This window comes from Lissotriton vulgaris, chromosome 9 (assembly GCF_964263255.1).
Source record: "Lissotriton vulgaris chromosome 9, aLisVul1.2, whole genome shotgun sequence".
NCBI classification, from domain to species: domain Eukaryota; kingdom Metazoa; phylum Chordata; class Amphibia; order Caudata; family Salamandridae; genus Lissotriton; species Lissotriton vulgaris.
This window is the reverse complement of record NC_141697.1, coordinates 1,229,037,780-1,229,057,459: the sequence shown is the minus strand read 5'-3', so window position 1 is coordinate 1,229,057,459 and position 19,680 is coordinate 1,229,037,780. Positions and strand designations below refer to the sequence as shown.

The 19,680-nt window shown below is 44.2% G+C and overlaps 1 protein-coding gene across 1 annotated transcript in view; it reads right to left on the bottom strand.

Moving 5' to 3' along the window:
- Positions 1-19,680, bottom strand: part of PRRT3 (proline rich transmembrane protein 3) — a 182,334-nt gene that overhangs the window by 52,491 nt on the left and 110,163 nt on the right. The window contains exon 2 of the mRNA XM_086939368.1: positions 1,746-3,508. Within this exon, the coding sequence (XP_086795494.1) occupies positions 1,746-3,429 (1,684 nt within the window). The 5' untranslated portion in view covers positions 3,430-3,508. The remainder of the gene's footprint in view (positions 1-1,745; positions 3,509-19,680) is intronic.

Below are 19,680 nucleotides of genomic sequence, written 5' to 3'. Positions count from 1 at the left end.
TAGTCAGGTGTAATAAAAATATCTGTTTTGCTTTTAAAAAAGAAAAAAAACTTCAGAAATTCACTGAACAAAACAAAGGTTAAACTAAAGTTCGAGTTAGGTGACTATGGGGCAGATGTATCAAGAAACCATTTTGCACTTCTCTAATAGCGATTGTTAAGGATCGCTAAGGAACGATTGTTAAGGAATCGCTATTTGAGAAGTGCAAAATGGTATGTATGTAGAATTTCGCTATTTTTTAGCGAATCCTTACAATTCCTTAATCGCAATTAAGGAATAATTTTCCCATTCATTTCTATGGGCCAGGAGGCCCATAGGAATGATTGTGCAGTAATTCTCAAATTGCGAATTCGCAATTTGCTAATCGCAATTTGAGAATTATTTCAAGGGTGCAGGGGTGTCTCAAAGACACCCTGCTGCACCCCTCAAATCTACATGTGTGTGCATGTGGCACACATACATGCCCTATGGGCATGTATGAGTGTCACATGCCACCCTTACAAATGCCAATTTGGGCATTTTTGTAAAAAATCGCAATTTACCACCAACTACAAGTTGATGGTAAAATGCGATTTTTTTACACAAATTCGCACACCAAAAATGTGTCATACATATCATTTAAGGAAACGCAAAATTTGCGATTCCTTAAATGCTATGCAAAAGAAGGAATCGCAAATAATTGCGATTAAATAAATTGCGATTATTTCATACATGTGAAATATCGCAAAACGGCCGTTTGCGAGTCGCAAAGGCCGAAAATCTGCGATTTTCAGCCTTTGCGAGTCGCAAAAGCCTTGATACATCTGGCCCTATGTCTGTGTCAACATAAAAGTTTAGAACTGAATAGACTACAGAAATTCATCCATTATAGTTAGCAGGGCTAACTTTAATTTGTGGACCCGCCATGCACTGCTTATAACCTCACATATAACATCCCTCATGACATGTTCTATGACATCATTTATGACATCATCGATGACATCTCGAGTGACATCACTGATGATGGTAAGACAACAGCCCCTGGCACTGAGCAGCACCACAAACCAAGACCAGCAACGAACCACCTTTGCACCATTGGAAGCCGCTCACCGCCAGTGTGCCTGTGTCATGGGTGAGCACTGCCAACATTCATCTAAAATGGAGAGTGCCATAGCTCGCGGGGGCACCCTGCACTGTGATATGGAACTTTATGCCAAGTACAATTAAAAATCTCAATTTGAAAACGAGCCTGAACCAGAGACAAACAACTTCCATTGGGCCTTGCGTACGCTGAGTTTTCGCAAGAGCTTTGTAGTAAAACCGATACACAAGATGTGAGAATGTTTATTGCTCTTTGCTGTGTACCTGTGTCTGCCCCGTGGAGCATTTTTTTTTTACTCTGCGTTTCCGCCAGCACAAAATTGCTTTTACTACATGTCGACAAGAAAATGCTCTCGTGTCTGCTGTCATGACAGAAGGAAGCGCATAGAGACTCCTACTAATAATGTTTACTACATGGGAGTTTCAGGGATTTGGCAGCATTTGCTGCTTGGGCGCCAAAGGTTGACGCCCCTTTTTTCCCCTTGTGCAGCTTGAATACTTCAAAGGCAATAAAGCATTGCCACAACCACCAGGTGCAGGAAGAAAGGTGCTTGAAGAGTGGACAGGATTCCACAATGGCACGCCTGCAGAACCAGATCAAATGAAGGGATCAGGTCACACCAACAGGGAAATGCAAACAAATCATCAGCTTATGATGCACTTACCTTTGCTGAGGGCGAGAACAGACGGGGCGGCCGTCTCGCGAGGCTGGAGGACAAACACATGCATGTCTGGTGTTGGAGTTTTAGAGTGTGTGTCCTTCACAGTTGCGTGTGGTGCAGTATCTTCAGGGACATCCACCCCTTGCACTGCGATGCTGACCGGCTTCCTGGTGCTCAGCTGGTGAGCAAACAGCGTCTCCGTCCAGGTTTTTGCCTTGGTTTCTAAGGTGACGTGCCCGCTTCGATACGTGCTAAGGCTGTCTGGTAGGTTCCCCTTGGTAAACCAGGTGGACCAGGTCGGCTCACTGTGCTTTGGTGTTTTTGTAGGTGTCCAGACGGAATCCTCAGAAGATTGGATCGGTGATATCCTAGCCGTGGAAATACCAGCCTCCTTTGTTGACTTGGAGAAGAATGTTCCAGAATTTGCAGTGATGATGTCCTCACGTCCTGTCCCAGTCTCCTCTGCAGCATATTTACTGGTGTTAGCGGTAACATCCCTTTTATCGAGGACTGAATCCGCCAGGTTCTCGATGTCGACAGATAGCACTTCATTCGTTCCAGGACTAGTAGGGATTTGACTCCTTTCTTGCATGGTTGAATAGCCCTGAGTGGTCCTGTAGGAGGCCAGGTACTTCTCGGACACAGGTGACTGGCCTCCTTGGTCATTCCATGGAATAAAATTATCATCTATAAAAATATTGTCAACCCTATGGCTCCTGGTTGAGACGGAGGGCTCTAAAGCGTTGGTTTCCACATTTGGGAAGCTATTCTGCGCTTCCAAGGTGTTCTCCCTTGGGTCTATTGCTGCAATTGTGTTGGTGCTTTCCACCTGTAGGTCTCTCCGCGTGCCTAGCTCGGGATTGATTTCGGAGAGCTGTATTTTTGGACTCGTCACCAGGGATACAGTAGACACAGTTGGTCTCACGGTGCTCAGTCTTCTTTCCATGTTGCCGTCCACGTGGGCAAAAATTTCCAAGTCATTCCTTTCTTCCAAAGTTGCACCCAGTGTTTGGAAACCTGGACCTCCATTGACCCCCAACACTAATTTGTCTTTTAAGTCTCCACTGTGCATGCTCGAAACAAATATTTGCTCCTTTTTGTGGTCTAGTGTATTTGTACCTTGAATAGCAGGTGCAGCAGAGGTTTCCGCTGAAGACGCCAAGGTGTCCTGAAGCTCAGGACTTGGCTCGGCTATACTTGGTGGCTCTATTTGGCCAAACGTGGCAGGATGCTGTAACACCGTCGTTAATGTCTGAGCTTTCCTTGTAGGCTCCACATGCAAATTGTTCTCAATTGGTCTACTCGACAACGTATGTTGAGATACCCCACCATGAATGATCGGCGGAGACGCAAGAGTCTGTGAATGAAGGTTTCCACCAAGAGGGAGTCTGGAATCCCTAGAGGTCTCCTGCTTGGTCCTGTTCTCATCTTGTAAAGTCAGAATGTTCACCAACATTGGCCCAGTTGAGTCTGAATGTTGAGTACTCAGAGGTGCGCCTCCACCTTGTGCTTTCAGTGGTTCCTGAAAGGGCTGGAGAGACCCATTCTTTGGCGGGGTCTCCCTGGAGAGTTCACCGGGCCAAACATAACCGACATCTTCAATGTTGGCTTTAAGTAGAGAAGGCTTGGAGAGGAAGAGAGTCACCAGGAAAGCCCACACCCGGAGCTCAGCCGGCCTCACCATCATTGCGACTGGGACCCTCCGTGCCGAGACATCTGGGAGAGCGCGGCCACGGCCTCCGTCTTAAAATTCAGCATCTACAACCCTGGCGGACAAAAGAAACAGAACAACCATATTAGTACTGCGAAGCCCATGTGGCTTTCATATAATTTCATTTAGCAGCATACGCACAAAGTTTGACAAATTTATGGCGACCCACCAACTTGAAACTATTTCTTTTTCATCTGATGTTTTCAATCAGTCGATGCTTTTTTAAAGAACAAAATATGTAGCAAGACATTGGGAAGAGACGTTCTTTCCTCTCCCTGGCCTCTAATACATCAGAAAAGGACAGGGACATGGCAGAGCCAGCTTCTGAAGATGGAAAGAGGCCCCATCAGCAAGAGAGAGATGTATTCGCACAGCAGAATTGGTTTCAAATGCTCATATTTCTCCATATTTGGGATTGAAGGGAGCCAACGTGCTTGGGTACATCTCTTAAAGTATGTGTTATTTGATGCTAAAAACATAAAGTGGGAGAGGGGAGTGGGCTGATCACTGAGGGGAAAGACTGGAGATCATTCTAGAAGAGTGATTTGGACTTTGAAGACGCAGTGGCCATTCTTCAAAGGCTTGGCAATGGATCCAAACTCTCACAAGCTCCAGAAGGCCAGAAGCGGCTTATATCTTTCTTTCTTTGTAATGCTTTTTATTTAGAGATAAATGGCCTCTGTATGCAACACTAAATGTCCATCAAGTACCTAAAAAAAACATTCCACTGATTATCAGTGAGCACTACATAAAAAAACTCTCTTGTCACCTCTGCACCGGGGTGAGGTCCTCTTAGATACCCCCTCACACTCACTGTCCTCCCAGAGATCGTGAATGCCTGGCCCTGGATAGGGAGCACCCACTCACAAAGCATGCAATGACCACTCTAAGCTAACAGAGAGACCCATTCAATAAGAAGCGTAACACATGTATCAAAAAAGACATTTGAACCATGTTCTGTGTCCTCAGTGATAACTTAAAAAAATGTCTGTAAAAAAGAACACTGAGCCTGTCTTTTTATAAAGAGGAGAAAAATTAAAATCACATCTCCAAGTTAATAATTTCTGCCAGAGACAGGAATATGTGTCATATTGGTGACAGCGTTTCGACCTCTGTGACAATGGTTAGGTCTCCGTCAGGACATAATTAAATATTGGAAAGATATTACAGTGAAGGATTTGAAGGAGTTCTGAAAGAGGCTAGGGTGAGAGCTTGTAAATGGTGCTGGGATGCACCTTGATAGGAGGGACACCTGATGGGCAGCATCTCTCCCCAGATTATTTCTACTAGCGCTAGTCCGCCCACAATACATACAGTGGACCACAGTGTAGGAGAAATGGTCTACTCGCGTCCAAAGGGGCTAGAATGAATGAACAGCGGTTAGAAAATGTAAATCAATTAGTGGTAAGGCGAGATATAGAATTTGGAGTTAATGTGGGGGACGTGGATTGGTTCCCCCAGGCTTCCCGGCCATGAGCTAGACCACGGTGCTTGGTTGCCTCCGACAGCCTCTTGCTTGGCCTCTATCCCAGGACCTGCCCGGAGCCCTAGGGCAGGGGCGTAAGACACACCCACGCAGCCCCTGCGGTGTGGGGGGGCGCTATCCAGTAAATGAAGGGGGCCCCCTCAGCTCTTCTGTGACTAGGGCAGTACATTTGTACAGCCGAAGGGCAAGCCTGGGGTCAATCACGGCAGCCAGAGAGCTGAGGTGGAGGCACGTATGCCAGTGGGGCCACCAGAGACAAAACTGGACCCCGGCATCAGGGGCCACCAGACTGAGCCTGAACAAGCCACAGCAGACTCGTAACACTAAAGACTGGGTATACACTATATATTTAAATAATGGGGTGGTATGAGAGATGCAGGTATGGACAAGTAAGCTTCTACCTGCCCCAGGGCTAGGACAAGGAGCAACAGGTGATAGCCATGCTTGGTCCAACGCCCTCCAGTGAGATTCAGGGATACTCCCCACACAGATGTATTGCGCCCTCTCTGGCACAAGCCATGCCTCTGGGCACGGTTGCACCAGGAGGATGGCTACTCCCAAAGCCTGGCACGGTAGGCTCATGGACTGGTGATTCCCCAAAGTTACTCCCTGAGCCAAGTCTAGCTGGAGCCAGAAGCAGGCCTCAAGTATGCACCGCATAAGGAGACGACTCAATTGACCAGAAGAGCAAAGAGGCGACGGTCACAGTATTACCTCTTCGGTGGCCTACCTTGAAAAAATATCAATGCGCGCGGCTTATAAACTATGCAGCACCAATGCCACGTATCCCAACATATCATTAGACAGCCGAAATGGGCCACCTAAAGTGTAAAGAGAAAAGGAAGGGTGGACCCACCCCAACCACACACCTCCCCATAACAAGAAAAAGAAAATTGAGAGAAAAGATAATAAATAAAACGGATAAAACACTATACATAACTAAAAAAAAAAAAGAAGAACATTAGTTTCGGAAAAGTACAAGGACAATAGATAAAAAATAAATACAACCACACATATTTATAACAATCGCTACAGTTTGTGTACAATTAAACATGACGTGATTGGTAAAAAACATTATTATTTAAAATCATTAACAAACATTTATAAAAAATTAGGCCTGGGAGAAATTTAAATTCCACCGCAGTAATTTAAGTAATTATGCATTAATCTTGTGAGATTAAATCACGTAATCACACCACTGGACGTTATTTGAGGGCAGTCAGGGGTCACAGCTCTGACCTCTAGCTTGCTCCTTGCGACTCCTGGCTCTTCCTTTGCGACCCCTGGCCTCAGAGGAGGCAAAGCTTTTGCCCCTCCGATCCCTGACTACTCCCAAATCTCCTCCATGGATTATGCAAGTTTGAGTAATTAAGAGTAATTTGGGCAAAAATCCTACAAAGGGGAGCAAACGAACAATTAACCTAGAGAGAGCGAACGGCTGCGGCTACTACTATTCGTGTCCTGTAGCATTGAGTGTACTTCCTTAGCACATAAATCATCCCTGGACCCCTTTTGCATGAGAGGAAGCATCTTTAACGAAGAAAGTAGCGCTAAACACTGGCAAATTTTACTGATTAGCTATTTAAGAATCGCAAAATGCAATGTATGTGGAATTTGCAAAAAAATTGAGATTCCTACATATTCCTTAATTTGTGATTCGCTATTAAGGAGTACCTTCCCATTCATTCCTATGGGCCTAGAGGCCCATAGGATTGCATTCGCAATTTGCGAGTAGCAAATAGGTACTCGCAAATTGCGCATGCAATTTCAAGGGTGCAAGAGTGCCAATAGGACACCTTGTTGTACCCCTGAAATATGCATGTGTGCCCTAAGGGCATGTATGTGTGCCATATGCCACTTAGAAAAATGCTAAAAAGTGCATTTTTAAAGGAATTTGTGATTCCTTAAAGCCAGGTCGCAAATTTTTCTTGCTTCCTGCAATGCTTTTAAGGAATCCCAAATTGCGATTCCCTAAATGCATTCACAAAATAGGTAATCTTAAAAATTGCGATTACCTATTTTGCAAATGCCTTTTGGGATGATACATCCGAAAAGGCTTTTTCCCATTCGCAAATGGATCGATTTTGCGAATCGGCCCGTTTGCGAGCGGTAAAACGCTTGCTACATCTGGCCCGTAATTACGTACTTTTATGAGTAGTTTGCAGTTCTTGCTCTAGAGGGAATTACACCAGTTACTTCCACTACTAATAAAAGGGCCTCGGGTAAAAGAAGTTAAACTTATTAACAGTGTGATGGTGATAAAGAAACCATATGCAGTAACAATGTAACCATTACCTGTTATTCTCATTCAGTGAATTAAATGCCATTTCCAGACCAGGAAGTACCCGAGCTCTAATTTCACCCTCTCAATACACTAAGCAGAGAAGGAGGCAGATTACTGGGGAAAATGGAACAAACAATGTCTGGAGTTGATTCGCTCTGAAATGTTCTTTAATATTACGTAACACTTGGCAACAGCTGACCACTAGGAATTCACTGGTGAGCCTACAGCAACGGCGAGGGTTCAACACCCGGCCGCTACTTACAGCACTCCGCACTGTCAAACTACACTATAAACCCGCTCTCCACAGCTGGAAGGCGCTTCCCTACCTGGATTAGGAAAGGCCAGTGTAATGTCACTGGGAGGTGGGCTAAAACAAGACAAGCACTGGTAAAGCCAACAGTTTTAACCAGCAAGAGCTATTGGCCTTGACAATGATTTTCAGCACAGCTAAAAATAATACTCATTTCTAAAAAAGCACTCTGACATGGCCAGCGCGAATGCATATTTTTTTATTTTAAAAAACATATGGGGGAGTGGGTAGGGTTACGAGGCAACACAGAGGCAGGGAGGGCGAGAGAGAAGCATACAGGCGAGGGAGAGGACACGCAAGAGACAATGTGGAGGCAGACGGACAGTGAAGGGTGGGTGGGATGGGCAAACACAAAGACAACGGAGGGTGGGTGCAATGGTTTCGGGGCAGCAAGCAGACAAAGAAGCGCCAAAGGGTCTGGGAAGCAAGCTGACCATGGAGGGCAGGGGAAGGGAGAGTAACCGGACAGTGGAGGACAGGGGATTGGACAGTAAGCGGACAGTGGAGGGGAGGGACAGTAAGCTGACAGTGGACGGAGGGGGAAGGGACAGTAAGCGGACGTGGATGGCAGGGGATGGGACAGTAAGCTGACAGTGGAGGGTCTGGGAAGGGAGAGGAACCGGACAGTGGAGGGCAGGGGATGGGAGAGTAGGCTGACAGTGGGGGCAGGTGATGGGACAGTAAGCGGACAGTGGAGGGCAGGGAATTGGACAGTAACTCGGACAATGGGGACAGGGGATGGGACAGTAGGCGGGCAGTGGGGGCAGGTGATGGGACAGTAAGCGGACAGTGGAGGGCAGGGGATGGGACAGTAAGCGGACAGTGGAGGGCAGGGGATTGGACAGTAACTCGGACAATGGGGACAGGGGATGGGACAGTTACCTGACAGTGGGGGGCAGGGGATGGGACATAAATCTGACCATAGATGGCAGGGGATGGGACAGTAGGCGGACAGTGGAGGGAAGGGGAATGGACAGTAAGCAGCAGGAGAGGCTGGGGCAATAAGCCGACAATGGACGGTGGCCGGTAGGGCTGGAGCAGCAAATGGACAAATGAGGGTGGGTGGGAGGGGATGAGGAAGCACACGGAAAACAGAAGACAGGGATTGGTAAATACACAGATATCGGAGGGTAAGCTAAAGGGCTGGGGAAGCAAAGACAATGGATGGTGAGCAGCAGACAGTTCTTGGGGATCAAACAGACAAGGGGTTAGGAGGGAAGAAAGAATAACAAGAGAGGGTGGATGAGGAGGAAGCATGAATGGCAACTGAGGAAGGTGAGAAAGAGGAATGCAGAGGGGAGAAGTACATGAGAAAACAGTTATAAAACATAAGTACTCTTGAAGAGTGCTTAAACATAAAGATAAAAGTAGTGCCTGAAGAATGATCAGTGGAAGGACACAAGTAGTGCGTCCATGCTCCAGGGGAGGAACAAACACAAGAAAAGGAAGAAAAGTCTATGGAAGTTGAGAAATAAGAAGCAAGCAAACGAGGGTGACAATGAAGCCAGCCTCTGGTAAGCAATGGGCAGGCTCAAAGCCCACTATGAGCTAACAGCACGTCTCACAACAGACAGAGCACGCACTGTCTTGGGCAAGACCTAAAAACAGCCTCTTAACTCTTTCATTGTTGCACCACAAGTTGTGCTCACACTAAACTGCGACCTGATGTCAATCATTGCTTAAAGAAAATCGGTTGCATGCAGTGTCACACCAGAGCACATAGCTCCATTGTTAACAAACTATTGAGAAATAGTGTCGGAAAAAAGTAGGAGAAAAAATAAATAAGCACTGGGGTTTGAAGTGGTCCCTGGTGGACACTGCCACAAAACTTTAAGCCAAAGTTTCTTTTGCAGGGTAAAGAGGATGAATTACTGCTGCCCGCCCTACAGATAAGGCTGGGATGAAATCTATTGTAGTTGGTGAGCAGTGTCTTCACATAAGAGTCTGGAGCCATTCACGTAGAAGGTCAGTTCTTTATTTCATGTTAGGCCCTTAGTTACAGCCGCACCCTGATAGGTCATGTTAGGACTTCATTCGTAGCCTCCCCCCAACCCACTGCAATGAACTCCCAGGCTTCATTGGGCGCACAGACAACAACATTCCATGGGTCATCACATTCTCACAGCATCCACGCTCAGCATTCCACAGGATGCCCACTCAGCCATGCACACACAGACGCATCACGTCACCACCACACCATCAACCCGGACATGTCATTCCACGACTGACTCCCGTGGGTTACTGATGGTTATTGAGGGGTCAGTTTAAAAACAAAAAAGCTGCGGTAGATTTGAATGTGTAGACACATGCAGAAAGATTCTAGCTTTTCTCTATCTAAGGAGTGCAAAAAATAAACATCCTCCCTGCTTGTCATTGTAAGCTATTAAAATAGAGCAGAAGAAAGAAAAGAAGTGTTCTGTGTTTCGTTGCAGCTCACCTCGACTGCTGGCAGCAGGCATTGTGAATCAGAACTCGACTATAATAATTTATAATAGTCGAGGTCTGATGTCTTTTCTTTATAATCTTCAACTGAGTGTGTCACAAGTCAATGATTATAAAGAAATTGGAGACGTGCATTCATACAGGGATTATATAAACCCATGTATTATAATCCTCTTAATCGGCCTTTCCAGAAAGCACTTAACATTCTGAGTTCCCCAAGCATATGACTCGTTCACAGAATATAACACATATGTCACCTTAACGACGAAAACAAAAAATTGAATTTTTAGGAAAACATCAACATGGTATATAAGCATACAAGTTGGAATTGAAACTCTAACTTATAATACATAACCACACAAACGGATTACAAATTATTTAAATTCGAATTAACTCTTATCAAGAGTACATTTCACTTGACTACTGAGCCTCAACCTGGACAATCCTGTATGTTCTGAACCCCTATTTTTAACATTTCTCTCCTTGGATCCATCTTCATTGATAAACTCTTGACTCACAGGATGACCGTCAACATCCCTTCCTTCCATAGGAAAGGTTGGTGCGTCTAAACACAACCCCAGCATTCACCTGTTCATCCACGCAGCCTTTCACACTGCCACATCCCTCTATATCATTTCACGCTCGTTTTACATCCATCTTCCTGCAAACCAACACCCAAATCAATATCTCTACCCCCCCCCCTTAATGAATACCTCAAAAACTTTAACAGGATCAAACCTTGTGGGTGAATCTTTTCCTACAACACATGACTTTTTGATCCACACCAAATCACCTACTTTGAAATACATTGAAGGTTTCCCTTTTGTAGGATTAATCAGATCCTTCATTTTTCCCCTTTTTATCCTTCCAAACTTGTATTGACCTTTCTGAAATCCACCCTGTCGTCTTTACTTATACGATTTTTAAGCCAACAAGTATTAGGTTTGTAACCTGGTTGTGTACCTCTAAACAATCTGAATGGTGAACATTCCATTGCCACACTGGGCATAGTTCTTTATGTTAACAATGTAGCGTGCCGCGCTTTCCTCCATGACAATCTGCTTTTCACTGCCAGCTGTATGGATTCTTCTACAACTGATTGAACCGTTCCACCTGCCCGTTCGATTGTGTGTTTAATTACCTGTCTTCTTGTGCTTCATGCCACATTAAAAAAGATAATACTCAACTCTTTACTCACAAATTGAGGCCCACTATCTGAAACAATATCTTCCGGTAACCCCTCCCTGAAAAACACATCCTCTAAGAACACTATTGCTGCTTCAGTGGCAGACTTCTCAGTGATCCTAAACTCTACCCTTTTAGATAAATATTCAACAAAAACCAAAGCATAGGCTTCTCACTTTGGGGACTCCAAATGGACCCAGAATGTCACTCCGTAATTTTCTACGAGGTCTGGTTTCACATTCTATCAGTAAACTCTCAGCGACACATGGTCTGGTTTCACACTATGAGTAAACTCTCAGTGATACATGGCTTGGTTGATCGGTCACTAGAACATGCACTAGAATCACGTACCCAAGCATCCAACAATTTTCTATTGCCGGCCACCAACAGAATTCTATGGCAAGCCTTTTATTGGTGACATTGCAGTCTTGAAAATCCTTTTCATCGGTCCTACTGGGCAAACCACTTTTCTCCACTCATCAGAATACCTTTTACGACCATTAATTCTGCCTTCACTTTAAAGAAAGAGCCAAAGACATTGCTGAGTTTCCTCTCCAATGGCCAATCCTTATCTAAATACTGAAGCACCCATTTCATCTTCACGTCCTCATTCATCAATCTTTCCCATAATTCCTCGACTATAGTGATCTCTCGTACACTCCAAATATTGACATCCTCAATCATGAACGGCACCTCTCACTTCTCTTCTTTTCTGGGAATGAAACCTGTATCCAAGACTAAACATGACACGCAATCAGCATGCACATTATCCGTTCCAGGGACATACTGTATTCTAAACTAGTAGGTTCGCAGCTTGGCAGCCAGGCGAGCCACACTGGTGTCAAAGCTCTCTCCTTACCGGTAAGGGAACATGAATAGATGGCTCGTGATCCGTTCTCAGAACAAATCGGCTACTGTCCAAGGATTGCCTAAAATGATCAGCCGCCAATGCACATGCCAATAACACCGTCTCAATCACCAAATAATTTCTCTCTTATGTTACTTTGATCAGTGGTGGTGTAACAACACAGCGACAAGACCACAAGCACTTGCATCTACAACAACCACACATTCTTTGCTGATTTCATATGATCTCAAAAAGAAAGCTCCAACCAGCTCATGTTTAAGTTCTGTAAATGTCTCTTGTTGCTCCTTACCCCAGAAGAACAGTATATTTTACTTCAAAAAAGGACTCTACGGTTTAACTTTTGTGGCATAATTGTCAACTAATTTTGAATAAAACTTGGTTAGAACCAGAAAAGATAATAAGAGTTTCTTAGTTTGGACGAACGCTTGTCACCGTAACCTATGACACCAACTGTGCACGACATCTGCTTGATCCTGACTTTCCTCTCCCCTTCCACTATCCTCCACTATCCTGTACCACTGAGCCGTTGTCCTCTCTCCCCTCCCGGCTACCAACTCCTTGCTGCACTCTCTATCCCATTGCTATTTTCCGGCGCCAGTTGGCGTCTCCTTTCTTCTTCTTCTTATTGTTATAAAATATTAAAAACAAACCTATATACTTCCTGATGTATATGTTTCGCACTATTATGCACCGATCACCATGCTGCCTTGCCTCCGGGATGTTAGGCTGAATAGCTGTGTGCACTTTTGAAATAAAGGTTTTAAAAAATAAAAAATAAAAAATAAAAAAAAAAGAGTTTCTTAGTTTGTAGAGTTAGTGCCTAAATAATCACTTGAAAGGGGTTTTGTTTGCGTTTTATATGATAATTGGTAGTTTGATATCCCTGCCTTATCACATTTAAATTTGCCTTAGGACTCCTTAACTGTCAAACCTTTCTTCTCCAAACGACACAGAACATTGTTCATATTCTCACTATACTTATACTTGGCACTAGAATGTCGTCGTGGAAACCACAGCAACATTTATCCCATCTAATTTCTCTTTCATCAGATGAAAGACTGATGGGGCCGCTGTTAATCTGAACGGCATTCTATGGAATTGAAACATCTCTTCAGGCGAAACAATACCTGTCAAGCACTCCGGATCCACCTGTAATTCTGCCTGAAAGTAGGCACTTGGTAAATCTAGAGAGGAAAAAATAGCAGTTCCACAGCACACTAACTCACAAAGATTAGGAAAAAGAAAGTCTGTTGACCCAAATTTCTCCATTCAATCTTCTCAAAGCTACAGAAAGTTTCAATGTTTCCAAACTTTCTTCTAACAGTACAACTGGAAATACCCACAGGGAACAAGATGGTTTAATGATCTGCTAAAAACCTAAATCTTTAACAATAGTTTAAAATGTTCCCCTTTAATGTAAGATAACATTACAAACTCTGTGACGAATTGGAGTAGCACTGGTCTTCTTTATAATGATGTATTCAAGCCCTCAAATTACCCCAATTTTCCATTAAACACTTTTGGAAATCTATTTTTAAAAGATGGACATGTTTTGTACAAATGTCCACGTGTGGCTGGGAAATGGTCTGTTGAAGTCCCATGTGCTCTCTTACTCATGTAAATGTCAGTATACCAAAATGCCAATAAAGATATATTGAAAAAAAAGAGAATATATTAACTGTTAGTTCATTTACATCTTACATGAATAAACTGGTGATCCTGCATTCGGATATAAATAGATATTTAATATCTACTGATGGGCCTGTCCGAAAATACCATTAAAATTTTCAGCTATATAATTTTTTTCGTCAGGTACTCTGCTGGATAATCTATTGTATGACCTGTATATCCTCCAGGAGGAACATGAGGAGGAGACAAAGCTTTTTCTCCCCAAGCTTTTTTCGATTTTGAGGTGTTAAGCTATACCAGACACACAAATTAACCATCACTTCCACAGCATTGCCGTCCACAAACCACAACACACCGGCGAAATCCCTTTGATTATCTTTCAGACACGGTACTCTATAGGGATTAAACCCATCCACCTCTTCTCCATTGTCTGTGATGAAATTACGTTTGTAACTCACACTAGTGTTACATACCTTCCAAAAAATTTTCCTTTCGCTTGAATTGGGGGCAATCTGGGCTCTCTTTGAAGTTTCCCACACAAGAAAAAATTCCACATCTGAAACATGAAATTGAAATTTTCTTCTCAAATTTCATGTTAGCATTCTGTTTTCCTGTGTTAGCGGTAATTTGCCCACCTCTTTATGGCAGTGATTTCAGTGACAATCTCTACTTTCCTGCATGGATTTGTATTTATTACACTCTTCCCTCTAATCCCCTGAACACATTTCCTAGATTATTAATGCCCATCCTGTGGTACCAAAACTTTTTAATTACAGTACCACCAGACTCCCACATGACCAATCATTTAGGTATACCTACATTTTGAACCCCTTTATGACCAACCCGAGGACCTTTTTAATAATCATAAACATTTTGAAACTGGCTGAACAGATTTAAACTAAATATTGGAAACCACACTTTGAGTACAATTCTAGCTTTATGCCAAATTTGGTAATTGTTGTTTTCTGCAGCAAACTTAAAACTTTTCTATTGAAAACAACATGGGAAATCGTTTTTTTGTGAATCCTATCATTCTACTGGCCTCACTTTATGGATCACGGAAACCGTTCCAGAAGGAACTATGGTGGACTGGTTGAGCCTTTTTTTTAGTAAATTTCATGAAGATTTGTCAAATGGTACCAAAGTTATTAACAATAAATGTTCTTCCCATAGAAACTCTGGCCTGACTATACCTTCACAGTGGCGACTGCTACTCCTTTATATATATTTTACTTTATTGAATATGATAATGGTCTGGAGAGACAGTCAAATGTATCCTCCCCTTCACTCGCCAGGTCTGAATCTTTTAGCAGAAGGACACAGATGTAGTAATTTCCTGTCTAAAGAGACAGGTTCTGGGAGCCTCCACATATCACCCTTGCAGTTTTCATCAATGCCCATCCCACTAGAAAGAAGCCACGACCAATCTAATATTCTTGGCTTTTAAAGAGCTTTTTTGACTCAGACCCTCATGGTTATTGTGACCAAAACGGAGAGAACTTGCCCTCAACTCATCAACGACTCAAGCATGCTCCTTCATCCAGAGGTTAGAACTATTTCATTAAATTATTTTAGCCAAAAAAAGGAAATAATTAATGCACTTTATTTGTCAGGCCATCAATTATATGGGTCTTCAGAAATATCTAATTCCTGATAAGTAGGGAAGGACTGTGGTCTCAGGAGAAGAGGCAATGGATCACTTGTTCTAAGGACTCTTCGATGGGAGCAGGGCAGGGTCAAAACCATTCACACGTGTCTACCTGGGCTATAAAAGTGCGTCCAGCATGTTCCACCGCCCATGGATAATGTGTGTCTATGCACCCCAAGCTGTGCATTAAAGACCTTCTCATTGTTCCTAATTTCAATATCTCCTCCATGGTACCAGTTGTTTGTTGGACAGGTGGTGCTCTAGGAATGTCCGGCTCTGGAAATCTGGCAACCCTGATCAAAGTTTCTACTTCCAGTTCATACATGTTGGTGAGGCAAGCTCAGGGCTATGATTTTTTTGGATAATCTAAATATGTTGTAACTTTCTCATGCCTTTGAGCCAGTAACAGTTCATGGTCCGTGTAGTGGTGCCCGTGACGTATCATGTCCCAAGTTCCATCATGACAACTGACCTGCACAAAAGGTGAAGGAGCAATGCAAAACATGAGCCACTCGACCACCACACACACAGCACGTGTATGACCCTTCTCTTGGCGCCATATCACAGCTCCTCAACATGGACCATCATAAACATAGAAAGAAGACTACAGCTGTGAATGCCTGCATGGGAAGACATCTTGGAAGGGGTTATTTATATTCTCCGTTTAGCGGAGCAACTTCTGGGAGCACTTGGCAATAGCTATGAAGATGATATGTCATGTTACAAAGAAGTCTCCGCGTTAATTATAAGGCTATGACTGCAGCAAAGGCATGGTACATGGTTTAAACACCAGCTGTTGTATAATTTAATCAGAAGTGAGAGGAGTTAAAGGGTAATTCAGTCAGTGCTGAGAGGTCTAATTATAGCTCATGTATGCATGCCTTCATTAAAAGATGAAATTATCTAACGGTTTCCCAAAGAGAGAGATTTGTTTAACATAATTCTGACGAGAGCAATAGTGGGCTGCTTGGATAAAACTTTGATTTCATTTGAATGAAGACGAGGAAGGCCGGTGAATAAGCACATTACAGATGGTAGAGTGTAATGGGCAGAAAGACACACAGGCATTAACTACCTGTAAAGAAGTGATCTAATTGGATCATCAAAGCCATACCCTGCACGAGTGATGCCCAGTCACCACCATTCCTCCAATCCGTATCTTCATAGTCTCCCAACTCTCGGTAGAAGGCCTGTCCACGTCGGTCTACTTAAAGTCAAAGGCAGAAGGAGAAAATGTGGGCACATATCTATTTTAAGGTGAACAGATGTTAATATTTCCCTAAGGCAGTCGTTTGGGCTTCTCCTGCGGTCATTTCATGTCGCCTTCTCATGGCAATCTCATTAGACTACCCTTTCGCTTGGCCTTGCGTGTTAGACCTTAGCTCTAGCCTTCTCTTGTCCCAGGTCTTTTAATTTTGCTGGTAGCTTTCAATTCTTCTCCGCCTTTAAAGTTCACCTGTAGTCTTCCCTAACTCATTAAACCGTAGCAGTAGCCTTCTCTTGGCTAGATTTTTAAATTGTACCTGTAGCATTCCTATAGCCCAGCTTTTTAAACGTCACCTGTAGCCTTTCCAATCTCTAACTCATTGGACTTTCACAGGAATTATTTTACAGGCCTAACAGTATACTCTTCACCTGAATCCTTCTAGACTAGCTCATTAGACAATCTGTAGCATCCTCTTGGCCTAGATCTTAAACCTTTATCTGTACTCTTGCTTTGACTTAACATGTTACACTTGACCTGTAGTCCTCGCTTAATCTGGCTCTTTAGACATCACCTGTAGCCCTGTCTTGCTGAACTTTACCTGTGACTCGCTGCGGTCAAGATCGTAGAGTCTCTGGGACACTGGACGCGGCCAGTAGGCGGTAGCAATCCAAAGTGAACATTAAGTAGCAGAATCCATCTTTCATTCAACCATGTGCAACATTCGCTCCTGGCCTCAAGATTTCTTCAGCACGTCACATAAATTCAACATGCCTGTCTGAGCGCCGCCCAGAAAAGCCTTTTCCCACAATCCACCACATTTACACAAAAGGCTCGAGTCAATGCCCACAGGCCACCCAGGCAAGCTTTATAGATAATCCAAACCTCATGTTTATTATTTGATCTCGATTTGATGTTAATTAACCTAAAAGCGGGGCTCATATGGAATCATTTAAGGTACAGGCCCTCTCTTCTTACAGGACTAAACATAATTCGTATGGTATTATGTATACCACTTGAAGCTGGGCCAGTGCAATTTCCATCTCTGACAAAAGCACCACTTCTGGCAAGAAATTTACCAGTGGCTTCTAAGCGGGAACAAATCAGTGATGTTCCTTATACAGGGGAAGTAAAGCTGCCTGGACACTGTGCAGAGTAACTTGAGGAAGCAGCCTTTACAACGAGGTTTTTACCTCGTTGTGCCTTGACCATGAATTTTTTAGCACGCCTATTTTTACCATGTGCATGCCATTGCAAACGCATGCCTTTACCCCGCATTTAAGGTAATTTGGGAGGTATGGGGATTCCACCAATAAAGACATTGTTTTTATATATAAAAAGAATGTGTGGTAATGGCATGCGTTGTAAAACCACATGCGTGGTAAAAACATGCGTGGATAAAAATGCCCGGTAAAGGCATGTGAGGTAATCTCCTGCGTTGTACCGTTGTACAGCCAGTAACTTGCCTTGTGGCTAAGAAGGCAAGTGAGGGAGGGGCTTCTTATGTTAACTAGAAAACTGCATTGTGTTATGTTATTGCCCATAAAGTGCATGTAGCTCAAAGTGTCCTAGAACGGTTACCCAACATTACATTTTCAAGTAAACCTTAAATACATTTTTTAAGTAAGCTTGACTAAAACATCCACTTGCAGTTCATTATTCTCTCTTGCAGCAGCCTCAAGAAGGACCTGAGAACAAAGGTGACAGTTGTTACTCTGGGAATGTCTTACGTAAACTAGCGCCTAGAGGGCAAAGTGCCTTGAGGAACCTGAAATGTGGAAGCCATGAAGGAGGGACCACTAGCCAATGCCTTCAAGATAGCGCTGCCTGATGAGCCAATAGTCCAGGAGAAATGTCATAGGGGTGGGCGGATCTCATTGAGTTTCATTCCGCGGAACTCAGCGGAGTCACCAAAAAACTTTGCAAGAATCTGTGGAGTTCCGCGAGTAGGGGAACTCTGGTCTGTTGCACTGCTCGGGCTGATTTTTAGTGTCTGGAGCTTTGCCCGATGCTGTAAAATCAGCCGAACAGCACCACGCAGTGCGCCTTGGGACGCTGCTTCCTTCTGCTGATCGAGTACATTTTCTACTCGAGCAGCAGCTTCCACAACGAGAGAAACAACTTCCTCAGAGCGAGCGATAGAGACCAGCCGCGATCGCCGCCGTTGAGAAATCTCGCCAGGAGGCGGTCTAGCGCTCTTTTTTCTCGCATGCGACATTTGTGACCCGGGCAAGAGAAAAACTCCACCACGTGGTAGTTGGTTGACTTGTTGCCAAATTTGCGTTCCAAGCAGAGTGCGGAGTGGGCAAAACTCGGTGAAATCTGCCGGCGCCGTGGAGTTTAGCACCCACCCCTAGTCGTCATGAGGTGGTGCCAGAGTCCAGCAGCGCTTCTGCGTCCTGCACAGCTGAAGCCTCCTCAGGGAGTCGCGCACGGAGCCAGCGCGGATGTAGTCTAGGTGGGACTGCACGAAGGCCGGGACTGCAGGAGTGGGAGTCACTGCAATGTAAAGGATGGATTATTCAGAAGTTAGGTTTGCCTGAAACAGGTACCAGCTATTTTACAAATCTAGGGCTTGAGGAAAGCAGTGCCTAGACAGGCACTCGAGTCACAAGGACGTATGAACTGTACTGAGAAAGCAACACTTTCCACAGTTTGATGCCATGCCGGAGAGGAATGCAGGGCAACAGGAAAGTTACCAGGCATCAAATCCCAGTCCTGGTTTTTGCTTTTACAAATCATTGTTTCAGTGTGTAAGTCCAATTGGTTTTGAAGAAGAAAAAAATGACTACAACTCCCATGATGCATTAGGTTCTTGAAGGGAAGCCCAGGACAGGAAAATCCAGCCCGCGATGGCATGGAGACAGATGACATACTCTTGGGAAAGGGAATCAAGGGCTAGGTGGAAGGCTGGTGTCTGTGAAAGTCGGGGGGAGGGGAGGTTCTGGGGGTGACGTTGTGATCACTCGCTAAAGGCGAGCCCAGGACTGCAGTAAGGCCACACCATGGAGCGGGAGTTGCCTTTGCACATTAAATGCCCCTGTGCTTGCTTCCCTCGAACAAACAGCGCTACGACCTGACAGCTGGGCGCTATACAAATAACATGGACGCCAGATATACAGATAAAAATGCAAGCAATCAGGGCGCACTGTCTTTCTTTACTCCCTGGTG